General features: G+C 44.1%; 1 protein-coding gene across 1 annotated transcript in view; it reads left to right on the top strand.

Moving 5' to 3' along the window:
• The window catches only part of LOC120987066, a 133,189-nt gene that overhangs the window by 88,140 nt on the left and 27,007 nt on the right, over window positions 1-18,042 (top strand). Inside the window, exons 8-9 of the mRNA XM_040415703.1 lie at window positions 1,869-1,988; window positions 13,650-13,778. Of these exons, the coding sequence (XP_040271637.1) occupies window positions 1,869-1,988; window positions 13,650-13,778 (249 nt within the window). The remainder of the gene's footprint in view (window positions 1-1,868; window positions 1,989-13,649; window positions 13,779-18,042) is intronic.

Below are 18,042 nucleotides of genomic sequence, written 5' to 3'. Positions count from 1 at the left end.
GGATCCACTCGAAATTCATCACCATTATAAATTCATATATAGATGACCATACCAGATCCATCATTCGTATAGAAATAAAGATCAATGCGTGAAAAACAGAAATGAAAAACACTAAACAAATAACGCATGCATAGAGTGAACAGTGCCAGTGAGACAAGGTGCATAAAAAAGTGCATAAAAAAGTGAGGGGATTATGCCCCATATGACGATAAAATACAATTTCATATTTAATAATACATGATTCCATACAATCGTCCTATAATCTTAGGACAATTGGGGTTATACCTGGATCGTACTGATCTTTTTCCCCGACATACATTGGTGTTTATGTAATAATGTACAATCCCATGCAATTAATGTAATATATAGAAAGTTCAATAGTGTTGCACATTTACATGGAGTCTAATTGAAAGTACTGCCTAGGGCTCTTTCACACTTGCGTTGTCCAGATCCGGCATGTGCTCCACTTGCCGGAATTACACTCCGGATCCGGAAAAACGCAAGTGTACTGAAAGCATTTGAAGACGGAACCGTCTTCAAAATGCTTTAAGTGTTACTATGGCAGCCAGGACGCTATTAAAGTCCTGGTTGCCATAGTAGGAGCGGGGAGCGGTATACTTACAGTCCGTGCGGCTCCCGGGGCGCTCCAGAATGACGTCAGAGCGCCCCATGCGCATGGATGACGTGTCCAATGCGATCACATGATCCATGCGCTTGGGGCGCCCTGACGTCACTCTGGAGTGCCCCGGGAGCCGCACGGACGGTAAGTATGCTGCTCCCCCGCTCCCCGCTACACTTTACCATGGCTGCCAGGACTTTAGCGTCCCGGCAGCCATGCTAACCATTCAGAAAAAGCTAAATGTCGGCTCCGGCAATGCGCCGAAACGACGTTTAGCTTAAGTCCGGATCAATGCCTTTCAATGGGCATTAATTCCGGATCCGGCATTGCGGCAAGTGTTCTGGATTTTTGGCCGGAGCAAAAAGCGCAGCATGCTGCGGTATTTTCTCCGGCCAAAAAACGTTCCGTTCCGGAACTGAAGACATCCTGATGCATCCTGAACGGATTTCACTCCATTCAGAATGCATGGGGATAATCCTGATCAGGATTCTTCCGGCATAGAGCCCCGACAACGGAACTCTATGCCGGAAGAAAAGAACGCAGGTGTGAAAGAGCCCATTGTGACGATAAGTGTAGCATCATGATTCTCCATACCAAAAAAATGCCAAAAGACTGCTATAAGAGATTTTTCTAGGCATGCTGTGTGACCTGTGCAGAAGTCAAGAGGCAGCATAAAAGCTGTGATATCACCTATTGTGAATAGTGGAGCCTCAGTTGTCCATACAGAGGTATCATCTGTCATTGAAACTTTGCCTGTGATGACAATGCGGTGACTAGTGAAAAGTTACCAGTACAGGACAAGACGAAACATATTTTTAAGATAATGGTCAGTGCAAAAACTGCATGATTTTTTTTATTTTTTTATATATATATAGGTAGTAGCATGGAAAATGAAAACAAAAATCACCAAAAATTGTTAAATATGTTAACATAAAATTTTTCGGTTGACATATACCATTTAAAATGCCAGTATCACCAAAATTCCTACGTTCTTTTCCATGTCAGTGTTACCCAGTGCTTTACCATTTAGTATGTACGGGTGACTTGCATTATTCCTTCCCATGCGCATAACTTTACATTTGTCAGTGTTAAACCTCATCTGACACTTATCTGCCTAAGCCTCCAATCTATCCAGATCCCTCCGTAGTAGTATACTGTCCTCTTCTGTCCTCTTCCATTGAAAAACTGTATATATGTGATTTATTTTGTGGGCATACTTGTTGTATTAAATACATATTTCTGGCAATAGATTTAATATGAGAAGAAAAGATGGTCTTGTGGACTTCCTAGTATTTGTGAATAAACTGAAGAGCAGATCCAGGCTCAGCTTCATGAAAAGAATGGTGGAACAAGCAGATCACGGCTCAGGGTAGGTGAAGATATCACACACCATTTCCATGTCACCAGTGTGCCCTCGTGTCTATTCTAGGTGTTAATTATGATTGTTAAAGTCATTTTATATAGATCATGTGTTCATGCTAAAATGATAAAGTAAATAGTAGAAAAAAAAAGATCCTGTGGAGCTAGTTACATGTTATTTATATAGATGTGATTGAAGTATTATATCCTAAACTGTAGCAAGCAAATTAAGCTTGCTGTGCTGCACTGTGTCTGTAGCTCCCATTCACTGCTATGTGAACAACTGAAACAGCGAGTGCCGGGCTGCTCTGCTGGTGGTCGGGACTTGGTCTCATTACACCTTAGTAACGGCGAGATGAGACAACCCCTCTAATAAGGCTAGAGCACTTTGCAACGTGACCACATGCACCATCATTATTTGCAATGTGGGTAGCCTGACATTGCGATCTTATGCTGCTCAACTACAAGGCACCATGTAGCCCAGGGGTGTGGCCCCCGGACCCTGCCAGAACACATAATGAAAATGCTAACGGTCGCTTCCATTATGGAAGCGATCATTAGCATGCGGGAGGCATGGGAAGAGGAGAACAGCACTGCACTGGCTGTCCTCAACTTTCCTGGTCTTCTTCTGGCCCCGCTGTGTCCTGACACGTACAGTGTAAGACGTAGTGCACGTCTAACTGTTCAGCGCGGCGGGAAGAAGACCAGGGAGGGTAAGTGAATCTGCCAAGTGGCAGCGCCATCCGGAGCTGGTTAGATAAGATTATTTTTATTTTAAACGTCTGACTTGAGGTCTGATTAAATGCTGGGGGGTACGATAGCGGCTGATCTGAGGCTAATGGAGGGTGTGTAGGGACGCTGATCTGAGGCTGGGGAGGGTCTGATGGGGGTCTGATCTAAAGCTGGGGAGGGTCTGATGAGGGTTTGATCTGAGGCTGGGGCGGTGTTATTGGGGTCTGTTCTAAGTCTGGGGAGGGTCTGATCTGAGGCTGGGTTCTGATCTGAGGCTGGGGGGTCTGATCTGAGGCTGGGGAGTCTGATGGGGGTAATATCTGAGGCTGTGGGTCTGATCTGAGGCTGGGGGATCTGATGGGGGTCTGATCTGAGGCTGGGGGGTCTGATCTGAGGCTGGGGGGTCTGATGGGGGCTGATCTGAGGCTAGGGAGGGTCTGATAGGGGCTGATCTGAGGCTGGGGATCTGATCTGAGGCTGGGGGGTCTGATGGGGCTGATCTGAGGCTAGGGAGGGTCTGATATGAGGCTGGGGGGTCTGATGGGGGCTGATCTGAGGCTGGGGGTCTGATGGGGGCTGATCTGAGGCTGGGAGGTCTGATGGAGTCTGATCTGAGGTTGAGAAAGGGACAAAGGCAGGGACAGTTGTAAAGGAAGAGGCAGGGGCAGTGGCAGGGAGAGAGAAAGCTGGGTGAACCCCTCTCTGAACACCCCTGGGTTTATCTTGGCTGCCATTAATACCAAATAAAGAACTAAATACATAACATTCTGAACTTAAAAATTAGACTGCTATGTGTGGTCAAAATGGTGCCTGTACTATATGTAATATATAGCGCAGGCACCATTTCGTGCTGCAAAAATACAGCGCTCTAGATTTTTTTAAATTGAACCACAATTTATGCAACTTACTAAGTCAATTATATGTTAGACCAAATATAGCCGTCAAATTTTTAAGTTGAGAATTTTGTATCCATATGGCCCCCGGCAGCAAAAAGGTACCCCACCCCTGATGTAGCCTAATGCTTAAAGGGAATGTCATTTTTAATTTCAATAATTAGATGTAGGTCTGTAGAACAAAAAATAGTGTGACAGTTTTTTGTTAAATGTTGTAGCTACTTCTTTTTTCATTTTTAAAAATGTTCCTGTGGTTAGCGATATTAGAGACACCCTTCCTGTATACACAGAGCAGTAGGGTATGTGTGCTTTACAACTGCAGTGAATGGGAGTGCAATTGACGGAGAAATGTTAGAGATCATTACAGCGTCCATGAAGTGATGGAGTACAGGTTAGCTGCATACAGAGCTCTGTGTGCATAGTGTTACCAACCTGCATTATCTAAGCCTCCAGCAGTACAATACAGTTGTCATTAAATTATTAAAATTGTGATGATTGGCATGTGAATATAATAAAATGCATAGGTACCTTTATTTAACAATATGTGATTGTATTGTCTAGGGGCTGCCATGTTACATGTGAGAAACCGTCTTAGAATGGGAGGGTATTGTTTTGACATAGTACATTCTTCCTGTTCCCGATTGAGGCTGACTAGCAGCAAAGTTGAGTATGCATGTTGTGCTCAGTCACAGGATTTTGGAGGCACAGGCTGTGGCTGCAGCATCAGTAGCTGACAAAATCTTTCCTCTGCTTTTCCACAATTATCTACAGTTTCTTTTCCCGGAGAACCACTTTAGCTTGCCCACCTAATGATATCTAATGATAATGAAATGACTCTGATTTTTCTCACATCTGGTGAGTGCTGCCTATTCTTCTTCCACGTCTATGTGAATTATATCGACTGCTTGTACCACCGATACTGTAGAAAAGAAAGGAGGTACAAGTGGACCTTTGTGTGAATGTTCCGGATTTATTGAGTTGCAGCTGTGCCAGCAGGTCTTTTATACATGACTCACTTATTTTGTTCCAGTCATACAGCAAAGCTAGAGGATTGAGCTACAGGAAATGTTGACCTATTGTAACTTCATTAGCCACAAGTATGAAAACTAGAATATTAAGGGCACAAAGTGACAGATTGTAGTATATTAGGACAGCTGGCATTCCACTTTAAACAACCACTTGCTAAATATTATTTTATACATTTTTGACAAAGTGGTGTGAACCCACTGTGTCACTGAACAGCTTTGTTTTGTGGCCGCTTCTAAAGGCTTTATCTTAGTGGCCCCCTGTACAGCTATCTGGACTCCACTGCAGGGGAATTAGGTGTTACCTCTTAAAGTAGTACAGTGACAGCTGACCCAGGATGTCAAGAGACACTGGTCCGGGGGCGTGGCCTGAGACCAAGATGGACGGACGTGTCTAGCTGAGCTCCGTCATCGTTGCCCTAACTTTGCCATTATTCTGAACTTACCAACCGCAACCATAACATCCACGGAGGAGAGAAGGTCGGGACGCACCTGAAGAACCGGGATGGCACGGAACAAGGCGCTGTCGACCGCTCAAAAGCTCAAAGAGTTTGCCCGGCCTGATTTCCAAGATGGCGCAGGCCCTGTGCCGCGCGCGCAGACCTCGACCTCCCGGAGTGCCTCTCCTGCTCCCAGTGAGGACCTTGCGTCAGACACCGAACCCTCCCTCAAGCAGGTGACTGATCAATTACTCCAGGCTATAGCTACCTGTCGCTCCTCTCTCTCTGGGAAGATGGAGGAGGTTAAGATTGACATTGGTCTCCTGAGGCATGACATGCAAAACCTGCGTGAACGTATTAAGGAGGTGGAAACCCATGTGTCCACGGTGGAAGATCAACTGAACCCATTGCCGACTCGTTTGGCTGACTTGGAAAATAAAGTGGATTATTGGTAGCAAAAGTGCGACGACTACGAAAATCGCACACGCCGCAACAACCTACGTATAGTGGGACTTCCTGAGCGTGCAGAGGGCAGTAACCCGTGTGAATTTGTGTCTACATGGCTGCGAGCCACTTTCCCTGACGCCACCTTCTCCTCTGCCTTTATTATTGAAAGGGCACATCGAGCACCTCCGCGGCCGTTATTGGCGCAACTACTGACGTCTGCAGATCGAGACCTCATACTACAACTGGCTCGTCGCAAGCAGGAGCTTCGCTTTGAGAATGCAAACATCATGCTCTTCCCGGATTTCTCAGCAGAACTCCAGAAACGCAGAGCGACATTCACAGTGGTGAAGAGACATCTCCGGGATTTAAACTTCCCATACTGAATTGCCTACCCAGCTAAGCTACGGGTTTTGGACGGAGAGTCCATCAGATTTTTCAACACTCCTGCGGAAGCTGCGCCCTGGCTGGAGGGCAAACCGCGTCCAGCGAGATCCCCGAGATGAACACTCGTCACAAATCCTGGATGCCGTTATTTGTCAAGGATTTCCCCGTTAATCTCTGGGATTTTTGAAGATATGCTCTGACATGTGAATGCTTTGTTCATCTTATATTTTGGTGCTTCTTATGCTTTGTCCTCCTAATATCTGATATTTAATGTTCATTGCATAGCACCTGCTTTTCAGTATTGTGTTATTGCACAATGTTGTTGATCTGTGCTGGCTGTGGTAAAGCAGCACTTATGCCAAGTTTATTTTGTGATATGCTTCAGATAAATCACTATGGGAGGGCAGAGCTATGATTGTTTGTATAGTGCGGAGGGTTCTCCCTTTATATAGGTGTGCTCACATAATACGAAGTTGGGGTACAAGTTCTTTACGTACTTCCTAAGTCCGTTTTAGTGTGAAGGGTTAAGTCAACTAATACCACACCCCGTATACTGCTTTGCCACACTGGATCTATCTATCACCTTGTATCCTGCTGCATACAGTACAGACCAAAAGTTTGGACACACCTTCTCATTCAAAGAGTTTTCTTTATTTTCATGACTATGAAGGCATCAAAACTATGAATTAACACATGTGGAATTATATACATAACAAACAAGTGTGAAACAACTGAAAATATGTCATATTCTAGGTTCTTCAAAGTAGCCACCTTTTGCTTTGATTACTGCTTTGCACACTCTTGGCATTCTCTTGATGAGCTTCAAGAGGTAGTCCCCTGAAATGGTCTTCCAACAGTCTTGAAGAAGTTCCCAGAGATGCTTAGCACTTGTTGGCCCTTTTGCCTTCACTCTGCGGTCCAGCTCACCCCAAACCATCTCGATTGGGTTCAGGTCCGGTGACTGTGGAGACCAGGTCATCTGGCGCAGCACCCCATCACTCTCCTTCATGGTCAAATAGCCCTTACTTTCAAAGTTTTTCAAATTTTTCGGCTGACTGACTGACCTTCATTTCTTAAAGTAATGATGGCCACTAGTTTTTCCTTACTTAGCTGCTTTTTTCTTGCCATAATACAAATTCTAACAGTCTATTCAGTAGGACTATCAGCTGTGTATCCACCTGACTTCTCCTCAACGCAACTGATGGTCCCAACCCAATTTATAAGGCAAGAAATCCCACTTATTAAACCTGACAGGGCACACCTGTGAAGTGAAAACCATTTCAGGGGACTACCTCTTGAAGCTCATCAAGAGAATGCCAAGAGTGTGCAAAGCAGTAATCAAAGCAAAAGGTGGCTACTTTGAAGAACCTAGAATATGACATATTATCAGTTATTTCACACTTGTTTGTTATGTATATAATTCCACATGTGTTAATTCATAGTTTTGATGCCTTCAGTGTGAATCTACAATTTTCATAGTCATAAAAATAAAGAAAACTCTTTGAATGAGAAGGTGTGTCCAAACTTTTGGTCTGTACTGTATATGTAATGGTCCGGATACCTGGTGCTAGATCTGTCTTCTAGATGACTCTTAATGAACCAATGTTAAGGCCTCTTTCACACGGGCGTTGCGGGAAAATGTGCGGGTGCGTTGTGGGAACACCCGCGATTTTTCCGCGCGAGTGCAAAATATTGTAATGCGTTTTGCACTCGCGTGAGAAAAATCACGCATGTTTGGTACCCAAACCGGAACTTCTTCACAGAAGTTCGGGCTTGGGATCGGTGTTCTGTAGATTGTATTATTTCCCCTTATAACATGGTTATAAGGGGAAATAATAGCATTCTGAATACAGAATGCAGAGTAAAATAGCGCTGGAGGGGTTAAAAAATAAAATAAAAAAATTTAACTCACCTTAGTCCACTTGATAGCGCAGCCCGGCATCTCCTTCTGTATTCTTTCTTCAGGACCTGGGTAAAGGACCTTTGGTGACGTCACTCCGGTCATCACATGATCCATCACCATGGTAAAAGATCATGTGATGGATCATGTGATGACCGGAGTGACATCACCAAAGGTCCTTTACCTATAATTAATGCTCACCACAGGTCCTGTTCAGCAAAGGAGACAGAAGGAGATGCTGGGCCGCGATCAAGTGGACTAAGGTGAGTTAAATTATTTTTTTTATTTTTTTTAACCCCTCCAGCGCTGTTTTACTATGCATTCTGTATTCAGAATGCTATTATTTTCCCTTATAACCATGTTATAAGGGAAAATAATAATGATCGGGTCTCTATCCCGATCGTCTCCTAGCAACCGTGCGTGAAAATAGCACCGCATCCGCACTTGCTTGCGAATAATTGCGATTTTCACGCAGCCCTATTCACTTCTATGGGGCCTGCGTTGCGTGAAAACGCAGAATATAGAGAATGCTGCGATTTTCATGCAACGTACAAGTGATGCGTGAAAATCACCGCTCATGTGAACAGCCCCATAGAAATTAATGGGTCGGTATTCAGTGCGGGTGCAATGCGATCACCTCACGCATCGCATCCGCACGGAATACTCGCCCGTGTGAAAGGGGCCTAACTGTTTGGATTTTTATAGTTCTTAATTACCATTGCATACTTACCTATGTACTATCATATCATGTGAGATATTTGAAGATGTGTAATCGGAGGTGGGCGCATGTATTAGAGAGTAACGAGCGGCATGTCTATTCTAAGATGTTACAATGGCAGATATACGGTTAATGTCTTGGAATGTTAGGGGCCTTGGGAGTGTCAGGAAGCGTAGCATGGTGTTTTCAGTGGTCAGTCAATTTAACCCTCATATCTTGTGTCTACAGGAGACCCACCTACTTCCTGACAAGACCAGGAGGTTGTGTAAGCCCTGGGTTCAATGGTCTCGCCATTCATGTTACTCTAACCTGGCTAGGGGAGTCTCCCTAATGGTGCATAAATCCCTAAGATGGGAGGTGGGTGGAGAAACTACAGATATGTTTCGCGGCTTCATTTCCCTCAGCAAGGATTATTTGTATGGGAGACCTTAACATGACCCTACATCCTTTGCTAGACAGATTCCATGGTGACGAGCGGCCGCGGGGGAGTGCTCAATCAGATTCGTCACTGTCCAAACTGATGACGGAGGTGGGGTGGGAGGACTTATGGCGCCTTGAGCACCCTGATGAACGGTCCTACTCATGTCAGTCAGCTAGTCATAACTCCCTATCCCGCATTGACTATGTATTTGGTGACTCCACTGTGTGCTTACTCTCTTATCAAGTGATGTATGGAGCTAGAGGTGTGTCGGACCATAACCCTATCCTATTGTCCTTGCTGGATAGTGTTAGGGGCCTGGGACGATCCATGAGAGTACATCCTTTCTGGCTCACACTGTTCCCGCCTTCTGATCGTATCCCGGACCAGCTGTCTGTGTTCTTGTCCGACCATGCCTCTTATAATGATAAGTCACTAGTGTGGGAGACACTGAAGGCGTACTTAAGAGGGTGCTTGAGATCTTCTATCTCCTTTATCAAACGTAACTCAGCTAAGCAGGAAAAGGACCTGGCTGTGGAATGTGCTAGGATGGAGAGGCTGTATGTCACGGACCCGACGCCTCAGAATAGGGACAATTGGCTACAAATAGGTAGACGATACCTTACTTTGTTACATGAAAAAGCCCATTGCAAAATGTTGGCGCATATTGTTCACCAGAATCAGGCTTCTCCTGCTATTTTACGTGTTCGAGATGAGGGGGGTATTGTGGTAACGGAATCGGAGGCCATAGCTCACCGTTCCGGGAGTTTTATCAAGACCTGTATGAGGCCCGAGTAGACTATACTACAGAGACAGTCAATACCTACTTGCAAGAATTAGAATATCCCAAACTCTTTCATGAGATGGCTCAATCTTTTGAGGGTCCTATATCGGATCAGAAAATATTAGAGGCCATTAAGTCTTTGGCGAATGGGAAATCCCCTGGCCCAGATGGGCTACCCCTAGAAGTGTACTCTAGGTACATTGACCAATTAACTCCTCCTCTACTACAAATGTATCATGACTCCTTCTCGAAGGGTATCCTGCCGCCTTCACTGTATGAAACTACCATTGTGATACTCCTTAAACCAGGCAAGGATCCAGTTGATTGTGGATCATACAGGCCCATATCGCTATTAAATTTAGACTATAAAATCTTGGCCAAGATTTTAGCACAGCGATTGAACAGGGTTATTCTAAGCCTTATTCATCTGGATCAGTCTGGATTCTTGCCTGGTAGGTCCACAACGGATAATATCCGTAGAGTACAGGTAGTTACTCAAATAGGCCTTCAATGGAGGAGTCAATGGGCCTTGGCGTCTCTGTACACTGCCAAGGCCTTTGACTCGGTGGAGTGGCCAAACCTACTAGCCGCCCTTGAATGCTTTGGGATTGGACCCGCATTTATTAGATGGATATCAATATTGTATAAACGGCCTACAGCTGGTATTCTGGTGAATGGTATGTGTTCTGCGAACTTTGATCTGGGCCGTGGGACTAGGCAAGGGTGCCCGTTGTCGCCACTGCTATTCGCCTTAGCGATCGAACCTTTAGCCATCCGCATTAGGTCCGATGCTCAATTTAAGGGGATACCTATAGGTGATCAGGAGGACAGAGTGGGACTATACACAGATGACATGGTACTTTTTATGTCAGATGTGGAATCCACGTTGCCTCGAGCTACTGCTCTCATTGAGGCATTTAGTCAATTTTCCGGTTTAAGGATAAATTGGTCTAAATCTGTTCTATTTCCGCTGTACTCCTTACCCTCATCCTCTCTCAACACCGAGCTAACTATAGTCTCTGAATTTAAGTACCTAGGGATCCATATCACTAAAGATGCAGCCTCTTTTCATAGCCTCAACATACAGCATCTCCTGAACTATAGTGCAGACAAATTTAAGGTATGGGGTGGTCTCCCATTGTCCGTGTCGGGACAAATAAATCTGATCAAGTTAATTATACTGCCCAAGTGGTTATACGTGTTGGAGCATGCACCCTTTATTGTTTCCCAAAAAATATTCCAACGCTATAAGTCGCTAATGTCTCCATTTATTTGGGGCAATAACAGACTTAAGCTCTCCATAGATGTACTATGTCGCCCTAGAGGGAACGGAGGTATGTCCCTCCCTGACTTACATTTATATTACTTAGCGGGACAGTTAAGACAGCTGAGATCATGGGTCTCCCCTGGTGGCGGTCTGGATAGGGCAGAAAGACAGCTTTCTGCGTTTTTGAACCTCTCCTCTTTGTGGCCAGTGCTGGAACAACCACGACTCTTCCACCGAGCACTGCTGCCCATACATAAATTAGCTATTCAGGTTTGGGATACTAGTAAACGGTTACATTCTTATGTAGGAATGGCCTCCAATATATCCTTATGGGAAAACCCTATGTTCCCCTCTCTCCAAGCTGGGATGGATAGGCATTTTTGGAAGGATCATGGGATTACCGTTCTGGGTGACCTATTTACTAATAATGTGTTTAATACCTTTGAACAACTGAAAGACCACCATGACCTAACTAGAACCACATTTTATAAATACCTACAACTGCGACATACTATGAAAGATGCACAAGGCTCCCCTCTTAGTACTCTCCAAATGGGAAACCCGTCCATTAACAACAAATTTATACAACTATGTATTATCCACCAAAGCTATCTCTCTCCCGTCCGGTTACAAAAGATGGGCAGACTGTCAAACTCTAGGTGTCATAGGTGTGACTCAGAAGGGGCAGCTTTTTGGCATCTTATATGGGAGTGTCCACTCATACAAACCTTCTGGTCTGACATTACAAGCTTTCTCTCTTTACTTATACACCTCCCAGTACCACTAACTCCACAAATATGTCTGTTTGGTATAGTTGATGAAGAGGTATATTCCCACCATGTTAGAATTTTCTTGAGAGAGACACTGTTTCTCGCACGGAAAGCAATTGCGATCCGTTGGATGGGTGAGAGACGCCCTTCTCTCAATTAATGGAAAGTACTAGTGAATAATGTTGTATACTACGAGAATATTGTTTTCAAAAACCGAGGTTGCCCCCTGGTGCTCGTCTATGCAAACTATGTACTCAGCTCCTAGATTTTCTGATAATCTCAACGCAGTGCTAGGATAATATGGATATCTCAAGAAAACAAAGGAGCTGATTCTGGATTTTAGGAAGAAGAAACAAAATGGACATCATTCCATTAGCATTAATGGTGGAAACGTGGAGATAGTTCAAAGTTTCAGATTCTTGGGAGTTCATATTAGTCAGGACCTGTCATGGATAAAAAGCACAACAGAAATTACCAAAAAAGGCCTTCAGAGGCTTTATTTTCTGAGGAGTCTGACGAAAGCACAAATCCCAAAACAGCTGCTATTCAATCTTTACAGGTGCACCATAGAATCTGTTCTCACATACTGCATTACAGTGTGGTACTCCGGCTGCTCTTCTGAGGACAAGAAGACCCTCAAGCGCATCATCAGAATGGCTGGCAGAATCACTGGTACTCAGCTACCATCACTGGAGGACATCTTCACTGCTCGCTGCAGCAACAGGGCAAAAATTATCTGCGGGGATCCAACTCACCCCGGCCACAGCCTTTTCATTCCCCTACCCTCTGGTAGGCGTCTCAGAGCCCTACACGCCCACACCACTAGGCTGAAGAACAGCTTTTACCCCAAAGCAATCAGTCTCCTAAATGCTCAGAGACTATTGCCCCTTCCTAGGATAGAAACTACCACAGACTGAAAGTGACTGCTGCATTCATGAACCCATGATGATCTCTTGTCTGCAGTGGTGTCTGATCAGTGTGTATATATACTCATAAGCACTTCCTACTTTGCTCTTGCTATATATATGCTGTGAACTGTGAATAGTAATACTTTCTAGTGCATTGTTTTTGTTTTTTTCTAGTGTAATGCTTTAGTTTAAATGTCAGTTCTTGTTCCTCTGTCCATGGCATCTAGGATTGCTCCAAACAACATTTCATTGTATTGTACATTGTATCACATTGTATTGTACAGTGACAATAAAGGCATCTTATCTTATCTTATATATGCCTACCACTCACATGTGTTATGTCAAATATGATTGATTTGTACATGTTTTACAAACATGAATTGTCATCTCACCTTCATTGATAATGATATGTATATGGTACTGTTTATGTTCATGAATGTCTTATCGACTTCCATGTATACTGATGTTCTCTGAACTTTTCTGATAATTCGTTCAATAAAACGAGTAAAAAAAAGAGAGACACTGGTCCGTAGCACAGAAAGGACAGGAAAAATAACAATCAATGGACATGCTAAGGTCAGGGCAAGCAAAGTACGTTCAATCTGGTAAAAAACAGTCCGTTAATACAGGAGTCAGACAGAAGTCAGGCATCAGAGAGTCAAATCCAGCAAGCAGGCAGAAATCAAAAATGGAATAACAGTGCACCTTCGGAGGGACTAGCAAGCTAGCGAACCTATTGCTCTGGCACCCACCATAAGGGAAGGAAGGGGCCTTAACCTCCGAGGAATGCTACCCATAGGCCGTGGAGATATTTGGATGTTTGTACTTTAAGAGCTGGAGTGTGTGTGTGTGCGCCCTAAAAGCAGAGAGCACTGAAGTCATTAGGCAGAGAGGCCACAGAGGGGCTGCTTGGAGCAGGCAAGTTAAAATATATTTTGTGAAAATAATAAAGTATATGTAGATGAAACATCTAACTTATTTGCAGTTTCAGACAGGGTGGTAATATCAGCGGGTCTTCCAATAGCACAAGAGAAGGCTTATCAGCAGAAGAAGCGGAATGGCTGCTTTTCCAGTTGTGCCAAGCCCCTTTTATTCAGTTACTTACACAGTTTCGGTAAGTGAATTAGCTATATTTGTATAAACTTGCATTTTTTGGAGAAGTAGAAACTTTAAAGATTTTTTTTTTTTTTACATATGATTCTCCATACACCCACCTTGGTTACCGCTAATCATGCATCTTGTGTAAAAAAAAATAATATTCTGAGCTTGTATGTCACTCCTCATTTTGGCCATCTATTGTAATGGCACTATATTGTATGATTCCTTGTGTGAATGAATTGCTAGCAGTCTGCAGTAAGGGTACAGAGGGGCGGTAACCAGTTGGGGGTGTGTACCTGTACAGTCTGAAAATGGCAGCACTGATTGGATAGGGTGAGTCTGTGCAGGTACACCCCCAACTTGTTACTCCCCTCTGTACCCTTACTGAAAGCTAATAGCAATTCATTCATAACTGCTAGTAGAAATAATAAAGGAATGGCACAACATACAGACATAAGAATAGATGCTTCAGAATTGTTATTACATTGGGGATGCATAAAGCTATTAAAGCAGGCATGTCAGAAGAGGGGACAGGTCTTCTTTAACCACTCCAGTTGGGAGGAAGCTAAGACTAACCCCTAGGTCAGGCATGCTCAATCTGCGGCCCTCCAGCTGTTGCAAAACTACAACTCCCATCATTCCCAGACAGCCTACATCTATCAGCCTACAGCAGGGCATGGTGGGAGTTGTAGTTTTACAACAGCTGGAGGTCCGCAGTTGAGCACCCCTGCCCTAGGTTCTCCACCAGAGCCTGCCGCAAGGCCAGATGAAATGAGTGCAGCATAGTGCGGGTACCAGGTTCCTTTTAAATAACCTGCCTAGTACTGGGATTTTACGCTGAGTAGAGGTCGCAATAACGCCTGTACAGGCGTCATAGACGTCTGCTCAGGTTACTCTGTGAAAAAAGATTCATGCATATTTCTACGCATGATCGTTTTCTAGCCTGAAGTGCTGTATCAGCAGTCTGCGAAGTCTGGCAAAATCCTCCATTCTAGCCTGAGGTCTAGGAAGCCCTGCCCCTCATTGACTTCTCCATACTAAACACCACATTACGGTTACAGGACCTGTGGTGATGTGCAGGCATGTGTGCAGCCACATGTGTGGGAGGTGTTAAGGGAACACATGAGGTTTTGGATAGGACTGTGCTGGAGAATCTGAAGGTACCTTTGGGGTCATTTATCAAGCTGGTGTAAAGTAGAACTGGCCTAGTTGCCCATAGCAACCAATCAGATCCCACCTTTCATTTTTGACAGCTCCTTTGGAAAATGAAAGGAGCAATCTGATTGGTTGATATGGGCAACTAAGCCAGTTCTACTTTACACCAGTTTGATAAATGACCCCACTTATGGAGCACGTGTATAAAGCAGGACTGGGTAAGTGTGATGAGCCTATTGCAAAACTTTCTGTGTGTAATGTGCATATAGTAGAGTTATCTGTGTTAAGAGCATGTAGTAGAGCAGTGTATGTAATGTGCATATAGCATAGCTATTTGTGTAATGGGCATGTAACAGAGCTACGTATCAAGCTTTGTTATTGGTAAGGAGGCTGCTAATTTGTCAGTTTTGGCAGGCTATCAGGCCATTTGCTGCGCCACTCTGAGACCACTGTGGAGGACGCCTGTGCAGTGGCGCTGCCATCTTCACCATTACTGCCAATGGAGTGGTGGCCTGGTGCGGTAAGCAGCTTGTTGTAAGAGGTGCTGTGGGCACTGATGGATGGGGTGACTGGGTCTGAGGTGAATACACAGCAGGAACTGGGCAGTTATAGGCAAATAATTACAGAGTAGTCTTGGGAGCACTGTTTATGGCTCTGTCATGGGGACACTACATATGGAATCACCATGTCTGACTCTATAATGAGGCAGCTGCAAATGGAAGCACTGTGTATGGCAGTATTATGTCGGCATCTAGCTCTGTTATGGCGGCTGTGGTCTTATGTTTAGTGTATGATGTTGGATAAATTTGCTATTTATGTATAGAAGACATTATAGAGAGTACTAGTAATGGTTTCCCTGCATAAATAGCAACCTCATAACATTATGTAGGCCTGTGTATTATATATATGAATTACTTCAAAATTTGTACTCTTCCTTGGCTAAAATTGCTCCTCAAAATTACTAAGAGGAATATTTTCACTCTTCCAGAAAAAAAATGTAGTGCAACCTCCGACGCCGAGCCAGGAATCTGACTGGTTTGGCTCCCAGCCTCACTGATGGGTCGAGCAGCCAGTGCTTCCTGCCACAATAATACACAGAATTTTGGCTGGGTATAATCTTCACAGTACCCTTCTTCTGTGAGATGCCTCTGCATCCTTACATTTAGGGCCAGGGTTAAGTGGAGACTTTTTATGAAAAGATCAGACCAGATGATCTGCATGTACAGATCGGGCTGGCACCCAAAAACGTTCTTCAGGTCCACAATCTTTTCAGTGCATTAGGTAATGAAGGGAACCTCTAACTGTATGAGAATCAACAACATGTTGCACTTCATGCTCTATGTCTCCCTCCACCTGAACAGGAGGGGTCCCTTAAGGTGAAGTCACAGGCGAAATATACCTTATGTTTTTTTTTTAGATATGAAGTTTTTGCCTGCTTCTTTGTGAATGTAATAAAAACTTGCAGAAAAAGTTTTTGCAATCTGCAGTGCTTTTTCATGCCTGTAGATTTAGCCAAATGCTGGAGTGAAATGAGAGCTAAGGCTACTTTCACACTTGCGGCAGAGTGATTCGGCAAGCAGTTCCGTCACTGGAACTGCCTGCCATATCAGGCAATCTGCATGCAAACGGACAGCATTTGTAGACGAATCCGGATCCGTCTCACAAATGCATTGCAAGAACTGATCTGTCTCTCCGTTTGTCATACGGACAAACGGATCCGTTTCAATTTTTTTTCACATTTTTACCAGTCTGTGCATGCGCAGACCCGAAGGACCGATCCGGCATTCCGGTATTTTTAATGCCGGATCCGGCACTAATACATTTCAATGTAAATTAATGCCGGATCCGGCATTCCGGCAACTGATCCGGAATTTAGGACGGAGAGAACGCAGTTTAGTAACTGAACTGAAAACATCCTGAACGAATTTCTCTCCAGTTAGAATGCATGGGGATAAAACTGATCAGTTCTTTTCCGGTATTGAGCCCCTAGGACAGAACTCTATGCCAGGAAAAGAAAAACGCTAGTGTAAAAGTACCCTAAGTAAACTGCTAAAATGACACAAGTTGCAATGTGAAAACCATATGAAAGTTCTACTTCTCCAGTAAACACAAGTTAGACTGAGTTCACACGGCCAAGATTTCCGCACGGGTGCAATGCGTGAGGTGAACGCATTGCACCCGCATTGAATCCGGACCAATTCACTTCTATAGGGCTGTGCAGATGAGCGGTGATTTTCATGCATAGAAGTGAATGGGGCTGCGTGAAAATCGCAAGCATCCGCAAGCAAGTGCGGATGCGGTGCGATTTTCACGCATGGTTGCTAAGATGACAGTCTATTCACTGTATTATTTTCCCTTATAACATGGTTATAAGGAAAAATAATAGCATTCTTTAATACAGAATGCTTAGTAGAAGGTCAATTGAGGGTTAAAAATAAAATTAAAATAACTCACCTTCTCCTCTTGATTGCGTAGTTGCCGATCTCTTCTTACTTCTTTAATCATGAGCTGCTGGCTAAAGGACCTGTGGTGACGTCACATCACATGGTCCATCACCGTGGTGATGGACCATGTGATTGGACCATGTGATGAGCTCAGTGATGTCACCACAGGTCCTTTGACAGGTCCTGAAGAAAGAACAGGAGACCGGCAGCTACGCAATCAATTGGAGGAGGGGAGTTAATTTTTTATTTTTTTTTAACCCTCAATTGACCTTGTACTAAGCATTCTGTATTAAAGAATGCTATTATTTCCCCTTATAACCATGTTATAAGGGAAAATAATTACATCTACACAACCTTGAACCCAAACCTGAACTTCAGTGAAGAAGTTCGGGTCTGGGTACCACATTAAGTTTTTTTATCACGCGCGTGCAAAATGCATTGCACCCGCGTGATAAAAACTGAACTACGGAACGCAATCGCAGTCAAAACTGACTACAATTGCGTACCTACTCGTGCGGGTTTGCCGCCATACACCCGGGACGCATCCTGAACAAATCCGTCACGCCCATGTGAACCCAGCCTTAAGCGTGGGATTTTATACTTCTATTGTAATCATTTTTTAGTTTGGAATTGGACCTTTCCACTTAAAAAGTGGTTTAAGACTATTTCCCTCTGTTTCTA

The sequence above is a fragment of the Bufo bufo genome, chromosome 1 (genome assembly GCF_905171765.1).
Source record: "Bufo bufo chromosome 1, aBufBuf1.1, whole genome shotgun sequence".
Taxonomy (NCBI): Eukaryota; Metazoa; Chordata; class Amphibia; order Anura; family Bufonidae; genus Bufo; species Bufo bufo.
This window is presented reverse-complemented; position numbering and strand designations above follow the sequence as displayed.